The sequence below is a fragment of the Phoca vitulina genome, unplaced genomic scaffold (genome assembly GCF_004348235.1).
Source record: "Phoca vitulina isolate PV1807 unplaced genomic scaffold, GSC_HSeal_1.0 scaffold1, whole genome shotgun sequence".
Classification (NCBI taxonomy): domain Eukaryota; kingdom Metazoa; phylum Chordata; class Mammalia; order Carnivora; family Phocidae; genus Phoca; species Phoca vitulina.
In genome coordinates, this window is record NW_022589704.1 from 28,041,113 (window position 1) to 28,066,385 (window position 25,273).

The 25,273-nt window shown below is 39.0% G+C and overlaps 1 protein-coding gene across 2 annotated transcripts in view; it reads left to right on the plus strand.

The window, feature by feature from the left end:
- Positions 1-25,273, plus strand: part of PLEKHM3 (pleckstrin homology domain containing M3) — a 179,754-nt gene that overhangs the window by 142,186 nt on the left and 12,295 nt on the right. For both annotated transcript variants that reach the window (XM_032403533.1, XM_032403536.1), the window contains exon 7: positions 7,260-7,417. In XM_032403533.1, the coding sequence (XP_032259424.1) occupies positions 7,260-7,417 (158 nt within the window). The remainder of the gene's footprint in view (positions 1-7,259; positions 7,418-25,273) is intronic.

The window sequence follows — 25,273 nt, forward strand, 5'->3', positions numbered from 1 at the left end:
TCCCTCTTCATCACAGTATTCCCAACAGTTGTCCAGAATCTAGATGTTACACAATGACTGAGGAGTGCTTGTATTGAAATGGAAGGTAACTTGACACATCAGGGGAAAGCAATGAGCCGATGCATAAAGAAATTCAATGAGAAAGAGTTTTTTTCTTTTTTTCTTGCCCAAGTTACTAGTGGTCTGTCCCTCTCCCCCTGTAGATTTTGAATGGTGTGGTGGTGCCAAGGGAGTGAAGGTAACGGACATAAAAGAATCATTTGTGCCCTTTTCCCAATCCCACAGATCTCTATTGACCACAGACCTTGAACATGACACTGCAATTTCCTGGTGCCACACATGAGTAATAAGCAGCTGTTTCTGAAACTGTGGTTTGGAGAAGGGAGCACTAGGTTATTTTTTAACTTAATTGTAATTTTTGATTGGTCTGCAAGAAAGTAAATCAAATAAAGTCTGTTGTCTTAGTCTGCAAGAAAGCCATAGGCCTCAAATTCCAATGCTGACCATCTTGACCAGAATAGAAAGGGGGGAAAAATGTGTGTGTCCCTGAGCTGGAAGTTCAACCAGGCAGCTTTCGTGGGCTCTGCAGTCCCAGAAGGGTAAGCATAGTTGGTGTATCGGTCAGCCAGCTGGAGGATGAAAAGTGACATTGGATGACTCCTTGAGTTTTAGAAATACCTGAAATGATGAGTGCAAAGAATGCGTACAAAGATTGCAAAAATAAACAATAGCAAAATTGGGAAGAAGATACCAGCTGGATCCTTATCCTACCGTGTGATGAGAGGACACATAATTTTAAATCACAAATGAAAGTGTGTATTCTTCGACTACCTCACCAGTAAAATACCTCTGAAATAATCACATATGCATACCCTCCGACTAAGTCAATCAGACTAGTACCTTCCTTAGTACAAGAAATTAAGTGTAATGGAAAACAGAAGCAAACTCGTTTTCCCTATTTTGGGCATCTGCCTTTTCTCAAGCAGATGGGCAGCTTGGTATGGAGAAGGTGAAGGAGAAGTGCAGGGGGTTAGCAGATGGGGGAAGAGCTACAGATGTTTTCTGCTAATTACTTTGTCGTGATTTTGTTCAAGTAGACTGGCCACTTGGGGAAGATAAGTGGAGGGATAACTAAACCTCATCTCAGAGGTCCAGTCCACTTTCACTCCTGACATCCTGAAATGACCACCTGGTTAACTAAAACCACTAGCCTTGTTACGCTAAACATGCAATGGCCTTGTGACTTTTGATGGATTATTATCAAGTTACATTAACCTGTGATTAATTACAAATCTCAAGTGTTTGAAAGAAGAAATCAATCTAAATCATATAAAGTTTCTGTTTAGATTAAGATAAATAGTAAGCTATTATTTATTAATCACGTGCTCTAAGTTAGACATTATGTCCAGTGCTTTCATTATATTAAATCTGATCCATCCCTCAACCCTGCAAGGTAGATATTATCCTAATTTTTCAGTTGAGGAACTGAGCCTCGAAAAGGTTAAGTAACTTGCCAACGTCTCATGGCTGGAAAGCGGATGAACTAGAATTTGTACTCAGATCAGCTTTGCCTTTTCTGCTCTGCTTTGCTGCTTCCCAGTACCCAAAGACAACTAAGTTCTGAGGGAGTATGGAAACTCTGTAATGTCAGCCTCTCTGGGAGATTCCCTGATGAATCAAACTACCACACACACCAGAAAAATACAGCCAAGTTGTCAAGAAGCAAAAACTATGATAGTTAGGTTTGGTTTTGTTTTTTTTTAAACAAGCTTTGGCCCGTTTTATTAAGGAAGCGCTTTTGTGGTTTACTTTGTCCTGATCAGTCCTGGCTTGCTCTTAGTGATATCAGAATCCCCTGGATCAACTCTAATCTAAATACACAGTTCGTAGAACTTTTCCCCATGCTGGGCCCTGTTGAAGACTGTGGTTACTCTAGGCAGTAACACTACCTAGGGAGATGCTCCAATTTAGGGTTGACACAGAAGAGTTCTCATGTCTGACTTCTCTCAGCCTCTGCCCTTGGCCAATTTGTTGGCTTGTTGGACATTTGACTTTGTCCTACCCATAGTCGTTTTCCAGGTCCATTGGCATCCTCGCAGCTCTTTTCTACTTTGTTCTCGGTTGGAACCTAAAGGACGTGGCTCCTCGGGCTCTGGTCGTCTTTGAGGCCACCATCTTCATGATGTTTATGGAGTATGTCCCTAACCTTAACCCCCCACCAAGATGGCTAGGAACTGGGAGTGAAAGTTACAAGACTCTTGGAGGCAGGAGGAGGTGGTGGGGGTAGGACACTTGATTTCTTTTTAAGCAATTATCCAAAGCAAAGTTATACCTGATTTTTATTTTTTAAAGGATGTGGTAATTTTTTAAGATTTTATTTATTTATTTGAGAGAGAGAGCATGCATGAGAGTGGGGTGAGGGGCAGAGAGAGAAGCAGACTCCCCGCTGAGCAGGGAGCCTGATGCGGGGCTTGATCCCCAGACTCCGGGATCATGACCTGAGCCGAAGGCAGACGTTTAAGCAGCTGAGCCACCCAGGTGCCCCACTATGTCTGATTTTTAAAAAGAACCCTAGGAGATTTCATACCTAGAACCTACTTCTTTGTAGTGATGAAACCTCTAGACCAGAAGCCAGAAGAGCTGGATTCTATTTCCAGTGCTGCTAGTAGTTGTATTCAAAGACAAGTTTTAAACCTCCTAAATATATCTGTACCTCTGGAACATTATAAGTCTGAAGTTTTCTTTTCTATAATATTAAAGAAATATATGTAAATTCTAAAATAAATATACGGAGTATTACCTCACTTTTCTGGAGGAAAAACTTTCAGCATCTTCAGCTCTTTGGAACGTGGCCATGAACCTAAGCTAACAAATAGGAAGAACAATTAATTAAGTATAAAGAGCAAAAAAAAAGTTCCTGAACAGCTAAGCAGCCACCGGGCCCACGCACTCTTTATGCTTCTCCCTAAATCACACAGCAGAATGATTAAAAATGCTTGTGACACAGAGATAGCCCTAACACGCAGCTGCTGCCCAGGAGATAAACAGGAAGGCACCCCCAGTCAGTCAACGAGAACTTATGTCCCTGGCAGAGAAGGAATACTTAAAACAAGTGTGAGACCCCTTCTTTGCCTTTGGGCAATTTATATCCTTAGACTGCTCCATATAAAATCACCATTTTTATATGTTCAATCTAGTTGGATAAGCAAAACAATCACATGTTAATAGTAAAGAGTACAAAACAGCATCAAGTTCTGTATTAAATTATATGATATAAAAGTAAATTCTATGAAGCACAAAAGATCTGTAACAGCTGAAGTAGCCAACGATAGCTTTCCAGATCAAGCTGACTAGATCTGAGCCATGAAGCCTAGGTGAAATTTAAGTAAGTATTAAGAAGTGAAACCTAAGATAGAGGAAATGACATGGGGAAAGGCACAAGAGAAAAAGTAAGCATATTCTACACAGGGAAAAGTTTTCTCACAGTGGAAGATACGTAGTAGGAAATGGAAAATGAGCTTGGATAAATAGTATGGAATCAGCTTATGGAGACACTCGCACACCAAGCAAAAATGTAAGCTCCGGTCTTGGCCGGTTCACTCGTATACGGAGTATCTAGGACATAGTCACTCAATAGAATTTTATGAAATGAATGAGTGAAGAGTTCTTATTAATAATAAAATAAGAATTCACCAAGATTTGGAAGAAGAAATGATACTTGATAAAAATGATGTCCAGAACTGATTAGTATATATGCTGGATGGACCAAAGGGAAAAGACTGGCATCCAGAAATAAAACTAGAAGATGATCTCATTAATCTAGAGAGGAGTGATTAATAGCTGGGGCAAGAGATATTCTGGCACCAGAGATATTCAAAACAAAATCAACGTGAACCTTGAAAACATTATGCTGAGTGAAAGAAGCCAGTGTGAGTCTATTTATATGAAATGTCCAGAAGAGGTAAATCTATAGAGACAAAAAAAAAAAGATTATTGATTCCCTAGGGCTTGGGGGAGGGGGGACAGGTTACGGGGGAAAGAAGAGTAACTGCTAATAGGTACAGGATTTTTTGCAAGTGTTGATGAAATGTTCTAAAATTGACTGTGATGATGGTACACAACTCTGTGAATATACTAAAAACCATTTAACATAGGTGAATTACATGGCATGTGAATTATATGTCAAAGCTGTTATTAAAAAGGAGAAGGAATTAATAAATGTGGTGAATGACAATATATATGTGTTTGATGGAGAAAATGAACCACTCACTGTAGACTACATAATTTCCAGTTTGATTCTCATGGAAATAGCAAAAATATCCGCTAACACCATCATTACGTAAAATTATTTTAGGATCACTGGATGATGAAATAAGACATGAAATGTAAGTAAGAGATATAGTATTAGAAAGGAAGGGACCAAGTTATTACTTTCAGAAAACCTGAAAGAATCACCTAAAAATGATTTGCATTCATGAAAACTCGGTAATATAGTTATATATAAGATATACACAGATGTCAGTATATTCTAAATACCAACAATAGCTAATAAGAAAAATATTATATAAAAGTTTAACCTTGAAATAACCTAAATAATAGGAGGGGTAGCTTATATAGGGAAAAAACCCAAAATTTTATTAAGCAATAACAAATGAAGATTTCATAAAATGGAGATATAGGTAAGGTTCTTAAATAGGGAGAATAAATATTATAAAGATACCAGCCCCCAAATTAACTTTTTTTAAAGATTTTATCTATTTATTTGAGAGAGTGAGTGAGAGAGAGCACGAGCGGAGTGGAGGGGCAAGGGGAGAGAGAGAAGCAGACTTCCCACTGAGCAGGGAGTCTGATGCGGGGCTCAATCCCAGGACCCCGGGGCAGACATTAACTGACTGAGCCACCCAGGTGCCCCCAAATTAATTTTTTAAAGCACATTGAAGTCTCCAAGTAGGAATAAATTTACATTTCTGGCAGTGTAAATTTGGTGAAGTATTTCAAAAGCCTTCAAATTGTTCTCGGCTTTTATCTCAAGGAAGTTTTCTAATAGGAAAAAAAAAAAACTTTATGGGGCGCCTACGTGGCTCAGTTGGTTAAGCATCTGACTTTGGCGCAGGTCCTGATGTCCTGGGATCGAGTCCCACATTGGGCTCCACACTCAGTGGGGAGTCTGCTTCTCCCTCTCCCTCTCCCCTTTTCTCTGTCTCTCTCTCAAATAAATAAAATCTTTAAAATAAAAGAAAAAAAAACCTTATGCATAAGATGCCCAGTCTTCTGCTTTAGATCCTAGATGATAAATTTCATGTCTTCCTCCACGTCCTCCCTTCAGTTCCTCCAAACAACCTTACTCACCTGGTTTCTGGACTATTCTAGATACTGATGTTTTCCCCTAAATGGACCCAATTTTGTCAGTGCATCTCTGAATGTGTCATTAACCTTGGTTGTTTAGGAAAGAGTAACATAAGTAAAACCAAACTCAGCTGAACTGTTGTTACCACAATTTAGAAATAACCCTATGACACATTGGAAAGTGTTTACCGGTGGTTGGTATAAGATTTGGTAGTGGTTATTTCTTAGAAAGTGTGTATCATGTGGTGGCATTAGGAGTACATGTTACTGGGGTTGATCAAAGTTAATGGTTCTTGAGAAAACATAAATAAAGCAGGTCAACCTATGGCTTCCTGAAGGAAGTGTAGAGGAGAGTAAGTGAAAGAATTGTGGAAAATGTACTTGCTTGACTCAAAAACCAGCCAGCATAATTTCTACCCCCTTTATAAAGAAAAAAAAAAAATCCACTCTTATAAAGCAGTGAACCTTATTTTTCTGTTCACTTTCTGCATCTTAATACAAAAATAATATACATTGTTTTTTAAAAATGCAAAAAAACCCTATATATCTACAAAGTGAAAGACTTGCTTTTCCGACTTGTTCCCTTCCTTAGAGTTAACTACTGTTATATTCGTTTTTAAAACATCATGAGATTATCCCATGATGTTTAAAAACAAAACTTGGCGTTTTTTATCTCCAATATTATATATAGCTTCATTTTTTGCAAAATACATTATTACATTCCTTGTAGTCTTTCTATCCGCTACTGCTATTTATTCACCTTGACATCGTAATTTCTCCTTAGGTATGATTTACCACAGTGCCCTCAGATGTTATTTTTATGTAAAATTGTCATTTTAACTCTGTATTTATTTGAAAGTATCCAGCTATTACCAGTTATTTTCAGCTATTTCCAAATTAAATTTAATCTTCATTGTTTTATATCAGAATCAGCATGTATATGCAGATACATGAATGAGAGAGAAGGCAGATTTTTTTTCCTGTTAGTATTGTGCTGCTGAAGTCTTTGAAGCCCATTCAGTATTAGTTAAGTGAGGTGGGATCTGACTAACCATTGGTTCCAAACTCATGGATGTTTGCAGGGCAACAGGTAAGGTAATGGTGGGAGGCAGACAGATGCAAAATAGCAGGACCTAGAAGGGACAACTGTGGACTGCAGAGCATGTGCCTCAGTAGGAGCAAGCAGCCCCTACTCACAGCCAGGATCCTCATCATGTTGGAATTCAGGCCTACTTTTGCTAAATCTGATGATTTTTCAAAAGAAGCCAAAATTCTGGATTTTTCTGTGAAATCTCCCAATTATCAAATTGACTCATTTTCTAAAACACTGAGAGATTTAAAAACAAAACAAAACAAAAAAACCCTCAGGCTGAATGTGGCTCTTAGACTGTCAGATCACAACCTCTTTATGTTAACATACTTAGCAGCAGCAAGGGAAACCTCATTTTCCACGTTTGTTACATGTTTTGGGGGAGATGGCAAAAAAGCTATACCATTAACTCATCAGAGGATAGGTATTATTGAATTTACAACATAAAATTCTACATTAATATTTACCTTGTACATTTTCTATTTTGGGAAATCCACCACACCCTTCTTATACCACACCATAACGGTAAGTTGGTCTATAAAGTAGCATTCCCCATTTGTTGGTCCTCAATCCCCTATATCACACTACAGAGAAAGAGGAATACAAAAGAAGTTTCAACATCTTCATTTCCCAATCTCCAGTGGTTTAAACCAGAGAGTTCTTTTGGAGTGAAAATACTATGTCTTTTCTTCCTCAGAGTTGCTGAGAAATTATAATTAGAGGTTTTCCTGTTGTGTAAAGGAAAGGAATTCCAGTCTTCCTGTGTCTGCAAGACTTCTGTTCTCAATGGATCTGCTTCCCTGTCCCATTTCTCTTTCTGCAGGTGATAGAGGGGAAGCTGGCTCCATTCTTGGGCAAGGTCATTAAATTTGCCACCTCACACGTGTACAGCTGCAGTCTTTGTAGCCAGAAGGGGTTCATCTGTGAAATCTGTAACAATGGAGAGATCCTCTACCCTTTTGAGGATATTTCAACAAGCAGGTACAGAATCTCTTGTCTTATAAAAGTATACCTGAATATGTCACATGCAGTTTTATTTGGTCAGATCTGGCCAACTTTTAGTCTTGTACTGTATCTCTGTCTCTTCGCTTGTATCAGATTTCCCTTATTCTTGGAGAACATTTTTTACCCTTTGGTTTCCTATATTTATTCCCAACTCACTTCACTATCTTTATCTAGAATGAGATAACAGAGTTGCAAAGAAACATCACCTATCTCTGCCTTCTTAGGTAATGAAGAGCGTTCAGATTCATTTTTAGAATGAAGATCAGGGAGGAAGAATCCTCACAATACTTCAGGGCTAAGTGATAGGCAATGGGAAATCGCAGTCTGAGAGCAAGGCTAAAACTGGACCGACCGCCAGGCATAAAACTACAAGACCCTGGGGAACAGCTGTCTGGCTCACCACATGCTTTTCTCCACAGATGCGCTGTAGTGTGGTGATGAAAGTTTTAGGATCCAAAGGAGAGAAAAGTGGGAGTTTGTGTGGGATTATTTTTCTAACCAAAGTAATATTTGGGCATCATCACATTCATTGATTGATGGATGATTTTCTTCCCGCACTAACTTGAGAGTGGGGTTTTTACTATTGCTTTTCTTGAATCACAAAATGATACATATCACTTTTCCTTTCATTCCAAAAGCATCCTAGAAATATATACTGTTTATGTGTCTGTGCACTGGCTTCTTTGGCCATGAAATCATGCCTCATTTCCCACCCAGCAGGGCTCACTTACTCTGTGGTTCAGAACAGAAGGGGAGGCATGTAGCCAGGGAGGTCTGAAGCATGTAGGGTGAAGCTACGATATTAAGAGTTGACTCAGCCCTTCTGGCCTCTTCTTAAACCCAAAGACTCTTTGTAAACATACAGGAACTTGGGTTGGCCCCACACACAAAAAGACACATACACACGCACACACATAGACACACACACACACTTCAGCCTCGTTTCCTGAGTACAGGTACTTAACTCATAGCCTAGAGATTATAGACTTCTTAAAAACGTACACCACACAAAAACTTGTACACAGATGTTCATAGCAGCATTCATAGTAGTCAAAAAGTGGAAACAACATAAATGTCCATCAACTGATGAATGGATAAACAAGATGTGGTATATCCATACAATGGAATATGATTCAACCTGAAAAGGAATCTGACTGCCACATGCTGCCAGTGTGGGTGAACCTCAAAAACATTATGCCAAGTGAAAGAAGGCAGACACAAAAGGCCACATATTTTATATTCTGTGTATATGAAATGTCCCAAATAGGCAAATCTATAGAGACCAAAAGTAGATTAGTAGTTGCCTGGGGCATCGGGGAAAGGAAAGTGAGTAACTCCTAATGGGTACAGATTTGTTTTAGGAGTGACAAAAATGTTCTGGAATTAGACTGTGGTGATGGTTACAAGGTCTTGTGAATACATTAAAAATCAGGGAATTGTATATTTTAAAAGAATGAATTTCATGATATATATATTATATCACAATTGAAAGTATTTAATTAAAAAATTAAAATTAAATTAAAAAATGCTTCCAACTGTATAAACTATATGCTGGGTCACAAAACAAGTTTCAGATTTTTTTTAAAGATTTTATTTATTGAGAGCAAGAGAGAGAGCGAGAGAGCACAAGCAGGGGGCAGGGGCAGAGGGAGAGGGAGAAGCAGACTCCCCACTGAGCAAGGAACCCGATTCTGGGCTTGATCCCAGGACCCTGGGATCATGATCTGAACCGAACGCAGACACTTAACTGACTGAACCACCCAGATGCCCTACAAGTTTCAATAAATTTTTAAAATTGAAACCATACCAAGTATATTCTCTGACACATTGAATTAAGATCCCCAATAGAAAAAAATCTGAGAAACCCTCAAATATTTGGAAATTAAACAATACACACTAAAAACGTATGGGTCAAAGAAGAAATAAATTACAAGAGAAATTTAAAATATTTTTGAATGAATGAAAATGAAATATAAAATGTCAAAAGGTATGGAATGCAGCTAACATAGTATTTAGAGTGAAACCTATAGCTATAAACATATCATGAAAAACATGTCAGAAAAAAAAAAGAAAGGTCTGAAATCCATTACCAAAAAAATCCACTTTAAGAAACTAGATAACAAAGAGCAAACTAAGTCCAAAGCAAGCAGAGGAAAAGAAAGAGTAAAGATTAGAGCAGATATCATTGAAATGGAAGACAGAAAAAGAGTACATCAGTGAAACCACAAGTTGGTTCTTTGAAAGAATCAACAAAATTGACAACTCTTTGGCTAGACTGAACAAGAAATTAAGAGAAAAGACACAACTACTCAAAATCAGGAAGGAAAAAGCAATTAAAAGAATTATAAAGAGATACCATAAATGACTTTATTCCAACAAGTTAGACAACTTAGATGAAATGGATACATTTCTAGAAAGACAAATTACCAAAACAGACTCAAGAAGAAATAGAAATATGAATAGCCCTATAACAAGTAAAAAAACTGAATTAGTCATTTTTAAATCTTCCCATAAAGAAGCCAGATGGCTTCACCGATGAATTTTGTTGAATATTTAAAGAAATAATACCAATACTTCACACAGGGATAAAGAGGGGCATTACATAATGATAAAGGGGTCAGTTCTCCAAGAAGACACAATACTCCTTAACGTGCACGAGCAGAGTCAAGATACATGCGGCAAAAAATTAATAGAACTACGAGGAGAAACAAACCCACAACTATACATATATATCCACTATTAGAGAGACTTCAACACCCCTCTGTTAGTAACTGACAGATCCAGCAGGCAGAAAATCAGTTTAAGCATATCGTTAACTGAAAGGCACTATCAGTCAACTGGATCTAATTGACGTCTCTGCCAATTCATGTTGTTCATCCAGCAACAACAGAATATGCATTCTTCTCAAGCTCACATGGAACCTTTAACAAGAGAGACCATATTCTGGGCCATAAAATACATCTGAACAAATTTACAAGAATAGAAATCATGCAAAGTACGCTCCCAGACCATAATGAAATTAAACTAGAAATCAGTAACAGAACAATACCTGCAAGGGGCGCCTGGGTGGCTCAGTCGTTAAGTGTCTGCCTTTGGCTCAGGTCATGATCCCAGGGTCCTGGGATCGAGCCCCGCATCGGGCTCCCTGCTCAACGGGAAGCCTGCTTCTCCCTCTCCCACTCCCCCTGCTTGTGTTCCCTCTCTCGCTGTGTCTCTCTGTCAAATAAATAAATAAAATCTTAAAAAAAAAAAAAGAAAAAAAAGAACGATACCTGCAAAATCCCAACACATTTGGGGATGAAACAATGTATTTCTAAATAACATGTGAGTTGATAATTTATGTCCACACAAAACCCTGCACACAGATGTTTATAGTGGGTCTACTCATAATCGCCAAAACCTGGGAACAACTGACATGTCCTTCAGGTGTGGTTGGATAAATAAACTGTGGTATATCCATGCGATGGAATATTATCCAGTGATAAAAGAAAGAAACTCTCAGGCCACAAAAGGACATGGAGGAACCTTAAATGCATATTACAGAGTGAAAGAAGCCAGTCTGAAAAGGCTACATACTGTACGAGTCCAACTATATGACATTCTGAAAGGGGCAAAACTGTAGAGACAATAAAAAATAAAATCAGTGATTACCAGGGGCTCAGGAGTACATAAGGAAAAATGAATAAGTAAAGCACAGGAGATTTTTTGGGGCAGTAAAATTATTCTGCCCACTATACATTGGTCAAAACCCTTAGACCTGTACAACACAGAATGAACCTTAATTTAGACTATGGACTTTAGTTGATAATAATGTATCAATATTGGTTCATTCATTATAACCAATTTACCACACTAATGCAACTTGTCAATAATAGAGAAAACTGGAGGTGAGGGTAGTAATATGGAAACTGTACTATCTGCTCAGTTTTCCTGTCAATCTAAAACTGTCCTTAAAAATAAAGTCTATTGGGGCGCCTGGGTGGCTCAGTCGTTAAGCGGCTGCCTTCGGCTCAGATCATGATCCCAGAGTCCTGGGATCGAGTCCCACATCGGGCTCCCTGCTCAGTGGGAAGCCTGCTTCTCCCTCTCCCACTCTCCCTGCTTGTGTTCCTGCTCTCGCTGTCTCTATCAAATAAATAAATAAAATCTTTAAAAAAAATAAAATAAAGTCTATTAAAAAAAAAACACCACAGTGCATCCAACTAAACAGTTGCCTCAAATACTAAAGCTGATCAATGTTAATAATCTTCATTAGAATAATTTTAGATTGACAGAAAAATCACAAAGATGGTACAGAGAATTCCCATATACCCCGCACCCTATTAACATCTTACATTAATATGGTATATTTGTTACAATTCATGAATCAATGTTGATACATTATTATTAGCTAAAGTCCATAGCTTTTTCAGATTTCCTTAGTTTTTACCTAATTTCTCAGACTTAGTCTTTAAGACATTGACAGTTTTGAGGAGTACTAGCCAAGTATTTTGTAGAATCCCTCTGTGGGGATAGACTTGATGTTTTTCTTACGATTAGACTGGGTTTTACAAATTTGGGGAGGAAGACCACAGACATAAAGTGCCATTCTCATCACATCAGGCCACGGGTACATACTGTCAACATGACTTACCACTGCAGTGTTTGTGTCAGGTTTCTTCACGGAAGGAACTCTTCTTGCCCCACCTTTTCCATATTATCCTACACTTAAGGAGTGAAGATTATGCTCCACTTCCCTTGGGAGTGGAGTTTATACAAAATTATTTGGAATTCTGCCCTGAGTGACTTGTCTCTTCTTCCCATTTATTTTTTCAAAGTATTTATTCGTATCAGCATGGGCATGTGCATGTTTATTTTACATTTTGGGTTATAAGCAAGATTACTTTATTTTGTTGCTCAAACTATTCCAGCTTTGGCCATCCAGCTCTTGCAGCTGGCTCCTGCATCACTTTGATACACTCATATCATTGTGGAGTTTTTGATTTTGATCATTTCCATACTTTCTTGTGCTACCAGATGTTCCAGCCTCATCATATACATTTCTTGCCCTAATCCTAGAGATAGCCATTTCTCCAAGGAGCCCAGGGTTCCTTTTAGTGAGAATATGAAACCAACATCAGGGCGCTAGGTTGCACACACATTTTTTAAAGCCCTCAGTCCCAGGACTTATCCCATGACTAGGGAGAGATGCTGCCCTCTGACTACATACCAGAATCTCCTGTGAGACTCGTTGGGTTTTTTTCTTTTTTTTTTTGACTCTGAGAATCTATCTTCAAAGGCTTCCCAAGTGGGGCGCCTGGGTGGCTCAGTCGCTAAGCCTTCGGCTCAGGTCATGATCCCGGGGTCCTGGGATCAAGCCCCATGTCGGGCTCTCTGCTCACTGGGAAGCCTGCTTCTCCCTCTCCCACTCCCTCTGCTTGTTTCCTCTCTCGCTGTCTCTCTCTCTGTCAAAATAAATAAATAAACTCTTAAAAAAAAAAAAGGCTCCGCATGTGATTCTGCATCATAGCCAAAAGAAAGAATCACTCCTCTAAGATAGCTGTGGCCATAGGCAGAGGTGCCAGATTCTTATAATCAGAATGCCCACATTAGCACATCTGTGGGTTCAGGGAGCCCTTTACCCAGCAAGAAGGAATACAAATCTTCTGTTTCTGTGTTGGTCAGATGCAACTCTCTAAGCTTGGACAAATGTCTAAGAGCAAAGGAGTCCTGACCAGCCTCCCTGGAATTCCAGGTTTGATAATACTTTCCAGGAACCCATTGAAATGCTTTCTCTTGGTGTTCAGTTTCCAGTTAAACACTGGGAACAGTTCGTGCAAGTCTATGGGAAAGGACAAAAACAAACACAAATAAAAGATTTATTAAAGGAAAACTTTAATCAGAAATTGAGTTGCAGGGGCACCTGGGTGGCTCAGTCAGTCAAGTGTCTGACTGTTGATTTCAGCTCAGGTCATGATCTCAGGGTTGTGAGATTGAGCCCCATGTTGGGCTCCGCACTGGGCATGGAGCCTGCTTAAGATTCTCTCCCCCCCCTCCCTCTGCCCTGCCCCCTCCCGTTAAAAAAAAAAGAAAAGAAATCAAGTTGCAGATTGAAAACGTGTCCATAAAGATGTGCTGAATAAATAAATGTGCTAAATAAAAATAAATGTGAATAGTGGGGTAATTTTTAAAATTTACATGTAACTGAAGGTAAAGTAATGTGATACCTGCGATTTGCTTCAAAATAATCTGATGGTGGCAAAAAATAATAATTTGACAGTGGGGGAGAGGGAGTAGATATAAATGAAAGGTAATTGTTGAAGTTAGGTGACAGGGGTTTATTATACTATTTTTGAATATGTTTGAAATATTCCATAATAAGACATGTTTAAAAATCTGTAAGTAAAAATCTTAGATATGATGTATTTAGTGAATTCGTCACCACGTATCCTTGACCACCTTGCTAAAGTCAGCACCTCTGTGTCCTCAGAAATATACTTAATATCCCTTTAGATTCAAATATCATTTGAACAGCAAAATTACCACTCAGTAAAAAAACATTCCACGAGCATTGGAACGATCCATTCTTTGAATAAATGATCTATAGAGCATACTGTGTGCACTGGGCTGGGCCCTGGAGACCCACAGTGAACATGGCATGCTCCCCGCTCACACGAAGTTGACAGTCTCTACTAAGAGACACTGAGTCATTAGGCAGTTGTGTTGAGGTGTTGGAGGATCCACGGTCTAGGGGGTGGACCTGGAGCTCCAAGAAGGGGCATCACCCATAGGAGTCATGGACATTGTAGGGGAAAAAGCAGTCGCACAATTTCCTGCAACTGTTAGAGAGCTCTATGTTGAACTCTAAAGTGCTGATTTACATACTTCAGTTTTAGAATATACTTGGTTTTAACATGCTTATTTGATTGCGACCATGTGTCCAACACTGGTCAGCTCTTCAGACTTCCTTTTCCTTATTGAATTAATTGTTATGCAGGAGGAAGCTTCATGAATATGTCATTTAAAAATATAGTCCTAGTATTAATTTTTAGAGCACTGTCTCTGACCAACTGAGAGAAAGTGTTGGGGTTGTAGGGAAATGGCACTAATACGTGTTAGTACTGGTGCCAGCAATTTACATATCTCGTCATTTCATTCTCAGGTCAGTGCTCTGAGGGAATACTGTCCCCTCCGTTTAACAATGGGGAAGCCTAGGTTCAGAGGAGGCAATGAACTTGACCCAAGAGATAAGGCCAAAACTGGAACCCAAATACATCTGACTCCAAAATCCACGCTTCCATCATCCATCACCTTTCTTCTGTACCTTTAGTCTTCAAACAATTTTTGCAGTATACCCCCTAAAAGACATTGTGAAGAAGTTATGTCCCAAGAAGGTTCCCCCCAAACTGTGATTTTGCATTCTCCCTATATGTGCCATCCTGAAAGTTTTTACACTTGGAGCAGTAGGCCAGAGTTAGATTAAGGTGGGGGAAAGATAGGCCTTTCTTTGGTAAAATGGCTGAGGGACTGTGGGAGGGGGTGTGGAGAGAGACCACAGTGGAGCTCCCTCCTTTGCACATTGCGAGGCCGGTCACGAGGTCCAGGGGGGCCTGTGGGAGCTGACAATGTGCCTTACTCAGGCTGAGTAGGCAGGCCCCCGTTTGCTGCTCCATCACCCCCACCTCCATTCAGACGATAATGCCCACAGTTTCACATTGAGGTAGTCTTTCTTCTCCAACACAAATTAATTACATACCTCTCTCTGATTTAAATAGGAAAACACTAAAATCCAAATTACAAGATTTTAAATACAATAGTAAGATCCAGAATCACAGAACTTAAGCCTAATCCAACATTTACACCCTTAGAAAAAGGAAAGCACAGCTCTCAGAGAGATAAACATTCTGTTAAAACAGCAATAAAATTCCACATCCTAAAGAAAGAGAAGTGACCAAACATACCCTCCTTGACTGAGAATAAGAAATAAAAGCTCTAACTTCCGAATTACAAATCAGAAGAGTAGACTGATACCACTCTAAGACTTAAGGGAAAGCAGTGACTATAAAATCAAAAAAAGAGTCACATATATCCACAGAGTGACCCAGGACTTAGATTTTTTTTTTTTTAAACCCTTAAATTGCCTCCTATCCAGCTTTCTTTCTGACATCTCTACATATCACTAATCTGCTCTTACTGCTACAGAGACCATCCTCCTGCACACATTTGTGTGAAGATGTCATTCCTGAATCTTGAAATGCTTCCAGATCACAAGTACATAAATATTGCATCTTAAAAACACTCAGCATGCATTTTAACATGGAACTTACAAAATATACCAACTATCGGGGCTCCTGGGTGGCTCAGTAGGTTAAGCAGCTGCCTTCGGCTCAGGTCATGATCCCAGGGTCCTGGGATCAAGTCCCGCATCAGGCTCCTTGCTCAGCAGGGAGTCTGCTCCTCCCCTGCCTGCCGTTCCCCCGCTTGTGCTTGCTCTCTGGCTCTCTCTATGCCAAATAAATAAATACAATCTTTAAATGTATACATATATATACCAACTATCATAAATCAGTTCCATCCTGTCTGATCCATTTGGCTTTGTTAATTATTTCATGTGACATACAAATCATCCCCACAAGTTTTCCAATATGGAAAACTGCCCTTCAAGACTTCATGACCCCTATACTATTTTGGGCTGTATTTAGGTGTAGGTATACTGTAAGAAGATTATACTCAACACTGAATCTGGTGTGTTCCATATAGTAGGCATTCCATAAATAGTTATTGTTTGGTTCAGCTCTCCTAGCATATCATGTACATTCACTAAGAACACCAACAAAGTTTTTTAAATAAACTGATTAGTTAAGAAAATTTAAAATACTTGCATCATCTGAAATAGACAGAGAAAGATAGATTCTTTATGATCTCACTTATATGTTAAATCTAAAAAAACCACACATGTAGATACAGAGTTGTGGTTGCCAGAGGCAGGGGGTGAAGGTGGTCAAAAGGTAAAAACTTCCAGTTAGAAGATAAATAAGTTCTGGGATGTAATGTACAGCATGGTGACTAAAGATAACAGTACTATATCATATATTGGAAAGGTGCTAAGAGAGTGGCAGATCCTAAAAGTTCTCATCACAAGAAAAAAAATGTTTAACCACACGAGATGATGGATGTTAACTAAACACTGTGGTTATCATTTCGCAATCTATACGCCTACCAACTCATCATGTTGTACACCTGAAACTAATACAATATTCTATGTCAATTATATCTCAATAAAACTGGGGGGAAATACTTGCAAAGATAGAGGAGCAAAGTGAAAGTCTGAATTCACTACTTTATATGTAAGCTTTATCTGTAAAGTTGAAGCAACTGACCTCTGTTTAAAGTATTTCTGTGTCATGAGCATCAGCCTGCCCAGGTCCCCAACATTCACTTGCCCCTGGGAAGGCATCCAAGGGAGGTGTTCTTCCTGTTGTGGGGGGAGGTCATTTGCAGCTCAGCGGTTACTGTTCTAAAAGGGTCCTGTGTTTTTTGAAGCACTAGGGTTTGGAGAAGCAGATTGAGCATAACTTGCCAGTTTTTCTTTAGGTAGAGTACTTGATCGCTCCCTCCCTTCCTCCAAGAAATAACGATTGCACTCAGGACCTTGAACTTATCAACACCAAACTCTTACCAGTTGAGTTAACATACTCTGACACCATGTCCAATTTGAACCCATTTCAAGAACATTTCCTACATATGTCTATTGAGAATGATCACTGGCCTCATAGAAAAATCCATAACAAGTGAGTTTCATTTTAAAAACCGATTTTGTTAGGTTAACTTACAGAAAAAGAAGGCCACCCAAAGAACTCAGTCCAAGCCCCATTGCTTTCATCCATCTGGCCAAATTTCAGAAAGGCCCAGCTTGTACTGAAGAACATAGAGGCTCCTCCCAGTGCCCTTGTGAATTGGTCTGTGTCATTTTATGTTTCATGGCAATCCACACAGCCCTGTCCCTGAGGACCTCAGCTTGTTGGGGCCTGGACTTTGGTCTTTGCCTTGGCACTTTCTGCACTTCCTCAAGCTTCTTGCACACAGTTTCCAATAGCTAATAGTCGTCGAACCTTATAAAGGTTTGTTTAAAGGAGAGAAAGCAACCGCTTTATTACAAAGTATAGAATTACTTCTTGCCCTAGAAGATGCTGAGATGCATGGTTTTTCTCAGCACAACTTAAGCGGTCCACTAAGAGCTATGTGTTCTGTGCCCCTTTGATTCGTCCCTGGAGGATAAAGGCAGAGGGCTTTGCCCAAAGCTGTCGCTTAACTTAGGTGCCTAGAAAATCACCAAACCCCAGATTTGCCAGCAGCCTTAACAAAGGCTCTTCCCTTTTTCGAGGAGCCAGTTACAGTTGGTCATTTCTTGAAAGAGAGTTTCATGTTTAGGCAGGAATGTTTTGGCAGGGCTTGGGGAGTAGAACAAAACTCCAGAGGCGAATGAGAGAGAAGCACTGCCCAGAAGCTGGTCTTTCCTTGTGGCTTCCTATTTGCTCAGCCTTCGTTTTTGTCAGTCCTTGCACAAACAGACTGAATACCTGGATTATTCCCTCATCTGGACGCAAATACACATACATTACATACCCTTTTCTCACTAAGCAGCCTGACACATTCCTTTGTTGGTAAATGGTTCCAAAACAAACAGTGTCAACTCACCTCCTGAGCAGGGTTGTGGGCGGCGCTTGGCGGGCGGGTTACATCCTGTTCAACAATAGACACAGCAGCCTTGGCGAGGCCCAGGCCGGGCTCCACGGAGGGACACTTCCCTAATGATATTTCCTTTCTGTGGCTTTTCTTGGGAAGCAGCCACTCAGTGAGTATTGTGCTGAGGTGTGGGATTCCTGAACCGGCGAGAGAAAGTTCAGACGCCTCTTCCTCGGTACCTTTGCTGAGGAACCATTCATTTCCATCCGCTTAGTGCTTGTTCCTCTCTCTGCTATTGAAGAGGGGCAGAGTGAGGAACTTCCTCCATGTCCCCTAACACTGATGAGAAAGGATGAGATCCCTGCCTGTGTTCTAGGGTCATAAATTAACAGCGATGGAAAAGCCTGTGGAGAACATTCAGACACGGGGTTGGGGTGGGGGGGGTAGAAAAACTCAAGCCCAGCAAGCTCACAGGTTTTGTGAGTGCAGAAGCCCGAGTGGTGACTTACCAAGAGGCAATTCTACTCTTAGGCTGCATGACCGCCTGCTCTTAAATGTATTTATTGTGTCAGTGAAGGTTTTCCTTGATTAAAAAAAAAAAAAAAAAAACCTCAAACACAATGCTAGTTTTTTTGGCTTTTAAACTTTGGTCAAAGAGTAACTTGGTAAATAACATTTCACCTTGGCCTGGTGGCTCCTATATTCACATGTCAAAATGTTCCAGAAAGTCTGCTAACACAGACGAGACTTCTGTGAAACCCTCAGGGCTGACCTGACCCTTTATGCCATTAAGCCACTTTATAAATACAGTGCATTTATAAAGGCAGTCCTCGCCCGTGAGACTGCTGCCATTGTTTTTTGAAGCCACTTGGTCACTTGAATAGATGGCTAGCATCTCCACCTGGACTCATTTCTTACCAAGCCTCTTGTTAGGTGTCTGGTTAATACTGTGTAATCATCTTATCGCTAAGCATTTCTGACAGCCTACTTTTTTGTTGATTAGAGGGGGTAATGTTCATCATTGTTTAACTCGTGTTGTAATTTTCTAACTATATAGAACTGGTGTGCATTATAGAAAATGTGAAAAGTACACCAAAAGTACAAGAAGAAAATTCTCCATACATATGTATGCATGTTTACTTTTTAATAAAATTGACAATATATTGAATACATGGTTTTATATCCAGCTTTTTTATCACATCATATCAGAATAAGTTGATAGGTAAGCTTTAATTGGCAGCTACTTTAACAGGAAAAAAATTTTATTGGTTCTAAAGTCTTTAAGATCCATTTTAAAAATAGAGGCAGACTGGCCCACTGATTTGCTGTGTGACCTTTCACAAGCCACCCCTCACCTCTGGATTTGCCTAGCTGATATATGACACTGTTTTAAGCTCTTACAGACAAAGAAGTTAGAACTTTACTTCATTCAGCTCCTTTGCTTAGCATTTTATATTAGCCTGTTTGCTAGTTTGTCATGATGTTTTCAGCAAGGTTGACTATTTTTGATACAATTTACCTATAGGGATTAAGATATAAATGCAAATTGTGATTCAGTCTACCATTTTGAAATAATGTCACCTCCATGAGGAAATGGACTTTTTTCTGTTTTGCTCACTGCTCAATTATCTGCATTTAGAACAGCACGTAGTAAATGCTCAATAAATAATTCATGAAGCATTTGCTTTATTTTTAGTTTTTCAAATATGTGCTTTTCCACGTATTTTCTTTTATTTTAAATAACTTTTCAACTAATTTCAAGGAAACTGTCTACTTAAATGTAGACATTACCAAGATACATTACTTTATTGAGTGATAGTTAGCATTCTACCATATATTAGGGATAGATGTATTTTTCTGGCCCAGTGAAAACTTTAATGTCAAAAACTTGAGTCTTGCTAAGCTACTCAGATAATTTAATTTTCAAAACAACTTTTTGGTCACTTTGTAGTGTGTATTTTTTCCTTCCCCATGCGACTGTAAATAAGTAACCTGAATACACAATAGGGAAGAGAGGAGTGTTTACCTTTCCATACAAAAAAATATTGACTCTTCAGCCTGAGCAGTATGTTCTGAAATGAACTGTATTATGCTTTAGAATTACGAAAGGTACAATAGTAACTTGGTTTTGTCAGTATATGTTTTTGATATTGTGAGACTTTTTTCACCTAACTAATTATGGGAGGACAGATAGCAAGATCTTGTTAAACTTGTCTTTTAAAAATCCTTTTTTTGTTTGTCTTCATTTCGGCATCTAAAGTATATTATCATGTTTTTATTAAACTTCTTCAGTATTCTAAATATTAAACCACTCCATGGTGCATCCAGAAGCATCAGCATATGCTATCCATAGCTATCATTAATAATCATCTTCCAGTTCCTAATGCTTTCAAAGCACTTAGAGAAAAGGCAGTCTATAGATGTTCATTCTCTACCCCAGTCACTGCTTGAACTCAATTATGTCTGCATAGCATAGAGCTTGTGTAGAGTCAGAGAGGAGCTTAGCAATCATCAGCCCATCACTCCCACCCCCTGACATACACCCCCTCCCTCTCCCCTCCCCAGGGAAGCAGGCATCCCCACTCAACACCACAGCCGTAGCTCCTGGGAGATGCGAGCTGTTGAATCCCAGTACAGTCCGCTTTCTGCCTCTCCTTGTCCTCACAACACTAGCCTCAAATTTGAGGGAATGCACAAACTAACCTTAGGAGGGCAAAAGACTATACCACGTACCCTTAACTAGTCTCACTTCTGGTGATGGTTGGTGGTAGGATGGTGGGGAGAGGTTCTCAACAAAAATACTGGGAAGAATTTTGTAAACTTTTGATGAGAAAACAGGAAAAGATAGCGTTTAACAAGCAGTAATTCATGTGAAAAACAGAACTGTGGGAATCTCCTTTTATAAAACCAATAATAGACTGACTTGCAAGTCACCAGCCAATGACTGATTCAAAGACAACATTGGAAGCCACTAACTTGAGCTGACTTAAATTGAAAAATCTAGTTTGGCCTTGAGAGGTGGGAAGCTGAAGTATATTAAAGCCCTTCTTTAAGAGGAGTTAACACTTTTTTCTAGAAAGAATCCTTGATGGTGGAGAGAAAGGAAATTTAAATTAAAAGACTTAGCTGGAAAGCAGCTCACATCAATGATTTGAAAGAAAATTTTCAGAATTGAGAATGAAAAGAGATAGGCAAATTTTCCTTGGCAGTGGGGAAGATGTGGGGGCAGGGTGGAAGGGTGAGGGGGATAGTGAGGCCTGAAGTAACCTCAGGGGGAACATGGTTTTCATACAATGCTTGAAAGAGGCACCAGCCAAGAGTCTTAGGGACAGAAATGAATGTCAAAGCAGCAAGTAAGAAAGATGACTTTTCCTTCCTTCAGCTTCCCTGACAATGTAGTTAAGGTCTCCTGTTTTTAAAAGAGAGAGACCTAATCAGGGGAACCTTAATATTTAGAAAGTACCTAAGAGCAGTACTTAACCCTTCTCCCCACCTCACCTAACCCTACCCACAAGGTTCATACTTCAGTTTTTCTCCCTGAGGGGTCTGGAGAGCTTACCTAGGCCACCGTTCAGAGAAATGAAGGAGAAAAGCCTTAGTTATTAGTTAGCATAGCACTATGCTAATCAGACCTAAGCTAAAGGCTCCCGTTGGCTTTCCCCAGTGAGCGACTACGTTACTGCCTTTGAGAATTTCCTTTACTGATAGACTAGCATCTAGCCTTCTCTACCCTGTTCCTGTCTTAGGAACATCCATGTTCAAGGACAGAACATTTTCAGTGACTGCGAGATGTCTTACATGTCTGTTTATTGCTTGTGTACATAGATAGCATAACTAGTTTTCTTAGTATGATTATCAGTTCTATCCAATTTTTACTCATATGCAGAGTAAAAATGTTCTAAATAATGTTCGCACTGAATGAAAGGGACTGTTAAACATGCGTTGTTCGTCACATGTTCCTTTGTTCAGTGATAATGTATACCATGTTTTAAGTATTGCAGTTATTTTCCCAAGGTAATACATCTCGGTTCCTGCAAAGTAGGATAGTTTTAATTACTAAGAGTGTATACATTATTAAATAATTGTATCATGTTTCCTAATTTTATAAACATGTAAACAGGCTATTAGTTTACCTTACCAAATTTATACAATACCTTTATCACTACATAAAGATAAAAAAAATCAAAAAGTCAAATATCTAAAGCTAGGATTAGTACTTGACCACCTGAGATGTTTACACAGGTGCTTTTCATTTTAGATAAACCTTATAAATTACACTATAAATTTTTTTAATTAGTTGATTATATACATTTCAAAAAATTTTTTTATTTAACATTCAGATGGGTGGCAGTAAACTTTCCTCATTATTCAGTATAGAATTTGACCTCTCAAGTTGTTTACATGAAGGGAGACTGTTTTCATTAGATATAAAAATGTATTATATACTACGCAGTACAGTGCTGGCATGGGAACAGACAGATCAACGGAACATGATTTCAGAAATAACGCAAATAGACCCAAGTAATATGGGAATTTAGTACATGATAAAGGTGCACAGCAAATTAGCAAAACAAAAGATGGAACATTCCTTAAAAGAAACTGAGAACTAGACAGCCATTTGGAGAAAGAAAAATAATGCCGGATTTAACATACTCTTTATATCAGGATCATTTCCAGATGGATCAAATATTTTGATATAAAAATAAAACCCATAAAGTGCTAGAAGAAAAGATGGGTGAATATTTTTATAATCTTAAGTGGGGAAGGTCTTTCTAAGCTTGACACAAACCCAGAAGCCATGGAAGCAAAATGCTCTTAAATATATTTTTAAAAAGTTAAATGCTTAAAGATCTGTAAAGACAAATGTAAACAGGAAACTTGGAGAGATATTTTTAACACATTTAACAAAGTATTAATTAATTTCCTGAATATAAAAAATCTTCAAAACTCAGTAAGTAAAACTCATTAGACAATAGGCAAAGGACATGAACTGATTTACTGAAAAAATATGCAAATGGCCAATATCTGAATAGCTTAATATCACATCTAATTCAAGAAAGTAAAATGAGGTTCTTAACTATCAGCTATGAGAAAATATTAATAGATATGAAATGCAAATCCCAATATTAAAACATGAGTTAATACCACTTTTCATTTTCATTTTGCAAAGTCCATATTTTTGTTCTAAATATTTACAACAGTGCTGTCTAATATGTTAGCCCTGCTGTCTTTGGAGACAATTGGCCCAGAGCGGCAGTTTTCAAACTTCCATATTCATCAAAATTCTCTGGAGGGCTTGTTCAAACACAGGTTGCCAGATCCCACCCTAGAATTTATGATGCAGTAAGTCTGGAGTGGCACCCAATAATTTTCATTTCTAACAAATTCTCTGGTGATGCTGGTCTGGCTGGTCCAGGGACCACACTTTGAAAACCACTGGCCCAGAATACATTGAGTATTAGAAAATTATGTGATATCATCTCGTTAAGAGAATTGTATTGGTGAGAGGAGACAAATTAGGGGAGCAATCTAAAGTAATGAGAAAACACTTTGGGTCTTTCATGTGACTGTCTTTCTCCTTCTAAATTTATATCACTAACTCATTCCTAAGCAATCAGTCATGTTCATAAATTTAGATATGATTTACCTTCTGAATTTTCTGCATTGTACCCATCCCCGAAAATGTCTTTATCTCCTCTCACCAATACAATTCTCTTAATGAGATGATAGAGTATTAATGAGACGTTCTTGTCACCATCCACAAATTAGCAAGGAGCATTTATTAAGCATTGGCACGAAAGATAATGTGATTTACTGCTCCCAATGGGATAGCAAAATTAACAAATGAATTAATTAACCCTTGTTTACATTCTCTTTCAAAGCCAAGATTTTAAGTAAAGCTTTTGTCAAAGCTATTAACTGAGCTTGGTTTACAAACTAAAAGTGCAAGACTTGTGAAAGCCAAAGGCTTTGTGGTCTGCAATCAGGGAAAAACTCTTCCTTAATTAACTCTGGGGATGAAAAGGTAAATAAAAAGATCACTGCAGGGCATACCAATTGTTCTTCCCATGATTTGAGTCTTAGCAAGTATTTGAGAGTGTGCTGAATAACCAAAAGGACCACGGGGCTAATAACAGGGGAAAGAGAGCCAGATTTCAAGTCCGAAGACTGGAATCAAGGCCAGAGTCGATCACACACTTACCAGTTTGGGGACCTGAGAAGCCACCAGTTACTTTATTTTATTACCTTATTTTATTTTATCCATTTACTGACTGACCGACTTATTAAAGATGGGAAAACAAATAGTACCTAGCAAAGAGAGGTATTGTAAGGATAATTTCTATAAAAACAGGGGCCAAAGGCATACAGATGTTACCTAATTTAAATGTCCAGCATTGATCTGGGCTGTACTTGCATTTACCGTTCAGAACCATTGGAATAGCTTCACACGCTAGCACATACACACCTACATCTGCCAGACATTTGGCCAAAGGAGCTAGAGCTTTTCCAGTCTCGTACAATTCCAATCAAACCGTATGGATACCTTTTCGCCCCCCACCTCCCTACCCCCAGCCAAAAAAAGAAAAAAAAAAAACCCACAATGAATAATCCCAAATGTAGCCCATTTCTCACTCTGCAAGGAGCCACAACAGTTCCGTAATCCAACATTCCCAGACCCTGTGCTCTCTCCCTCCCCATTCCACTTGCTTCCCCTGGGGCCGAAGAGAGGGACATCTGGAGTGTGTGGATTCTAGTAATCCTGGCTCAAGGCTTCACTGGCAGAGGCTGTGAAACTTGGACTATCCCCAGCCATCAGCACGTTACTGAAATTGTGTGTAACCTTTCTTCCTTTTAACCCTGTGCCCCCGCAAAAGAAAGCATCTGTTCAACTATATCATATTTAACTCATTTTCCCTTAGCATGTGTAGTGCCGTGTTCTGTGTGTTCTTCTAAAGAGCACACATACCTGTGTACCTGCAGGAAGTGCTTACGTAGCACAGATGTACATACGCATACACCTTATGTGATCTCCTACTGAAGCAAACTAGAAGTTACTGGCTTATATTCACTCACTCGCACAGTAACAGGAGAAAACACCAACCCAAAACATTCAAATAACCAGGCCCCAATAACTACCTCCCTTAGCTAAGAGATTTCAATAATCAT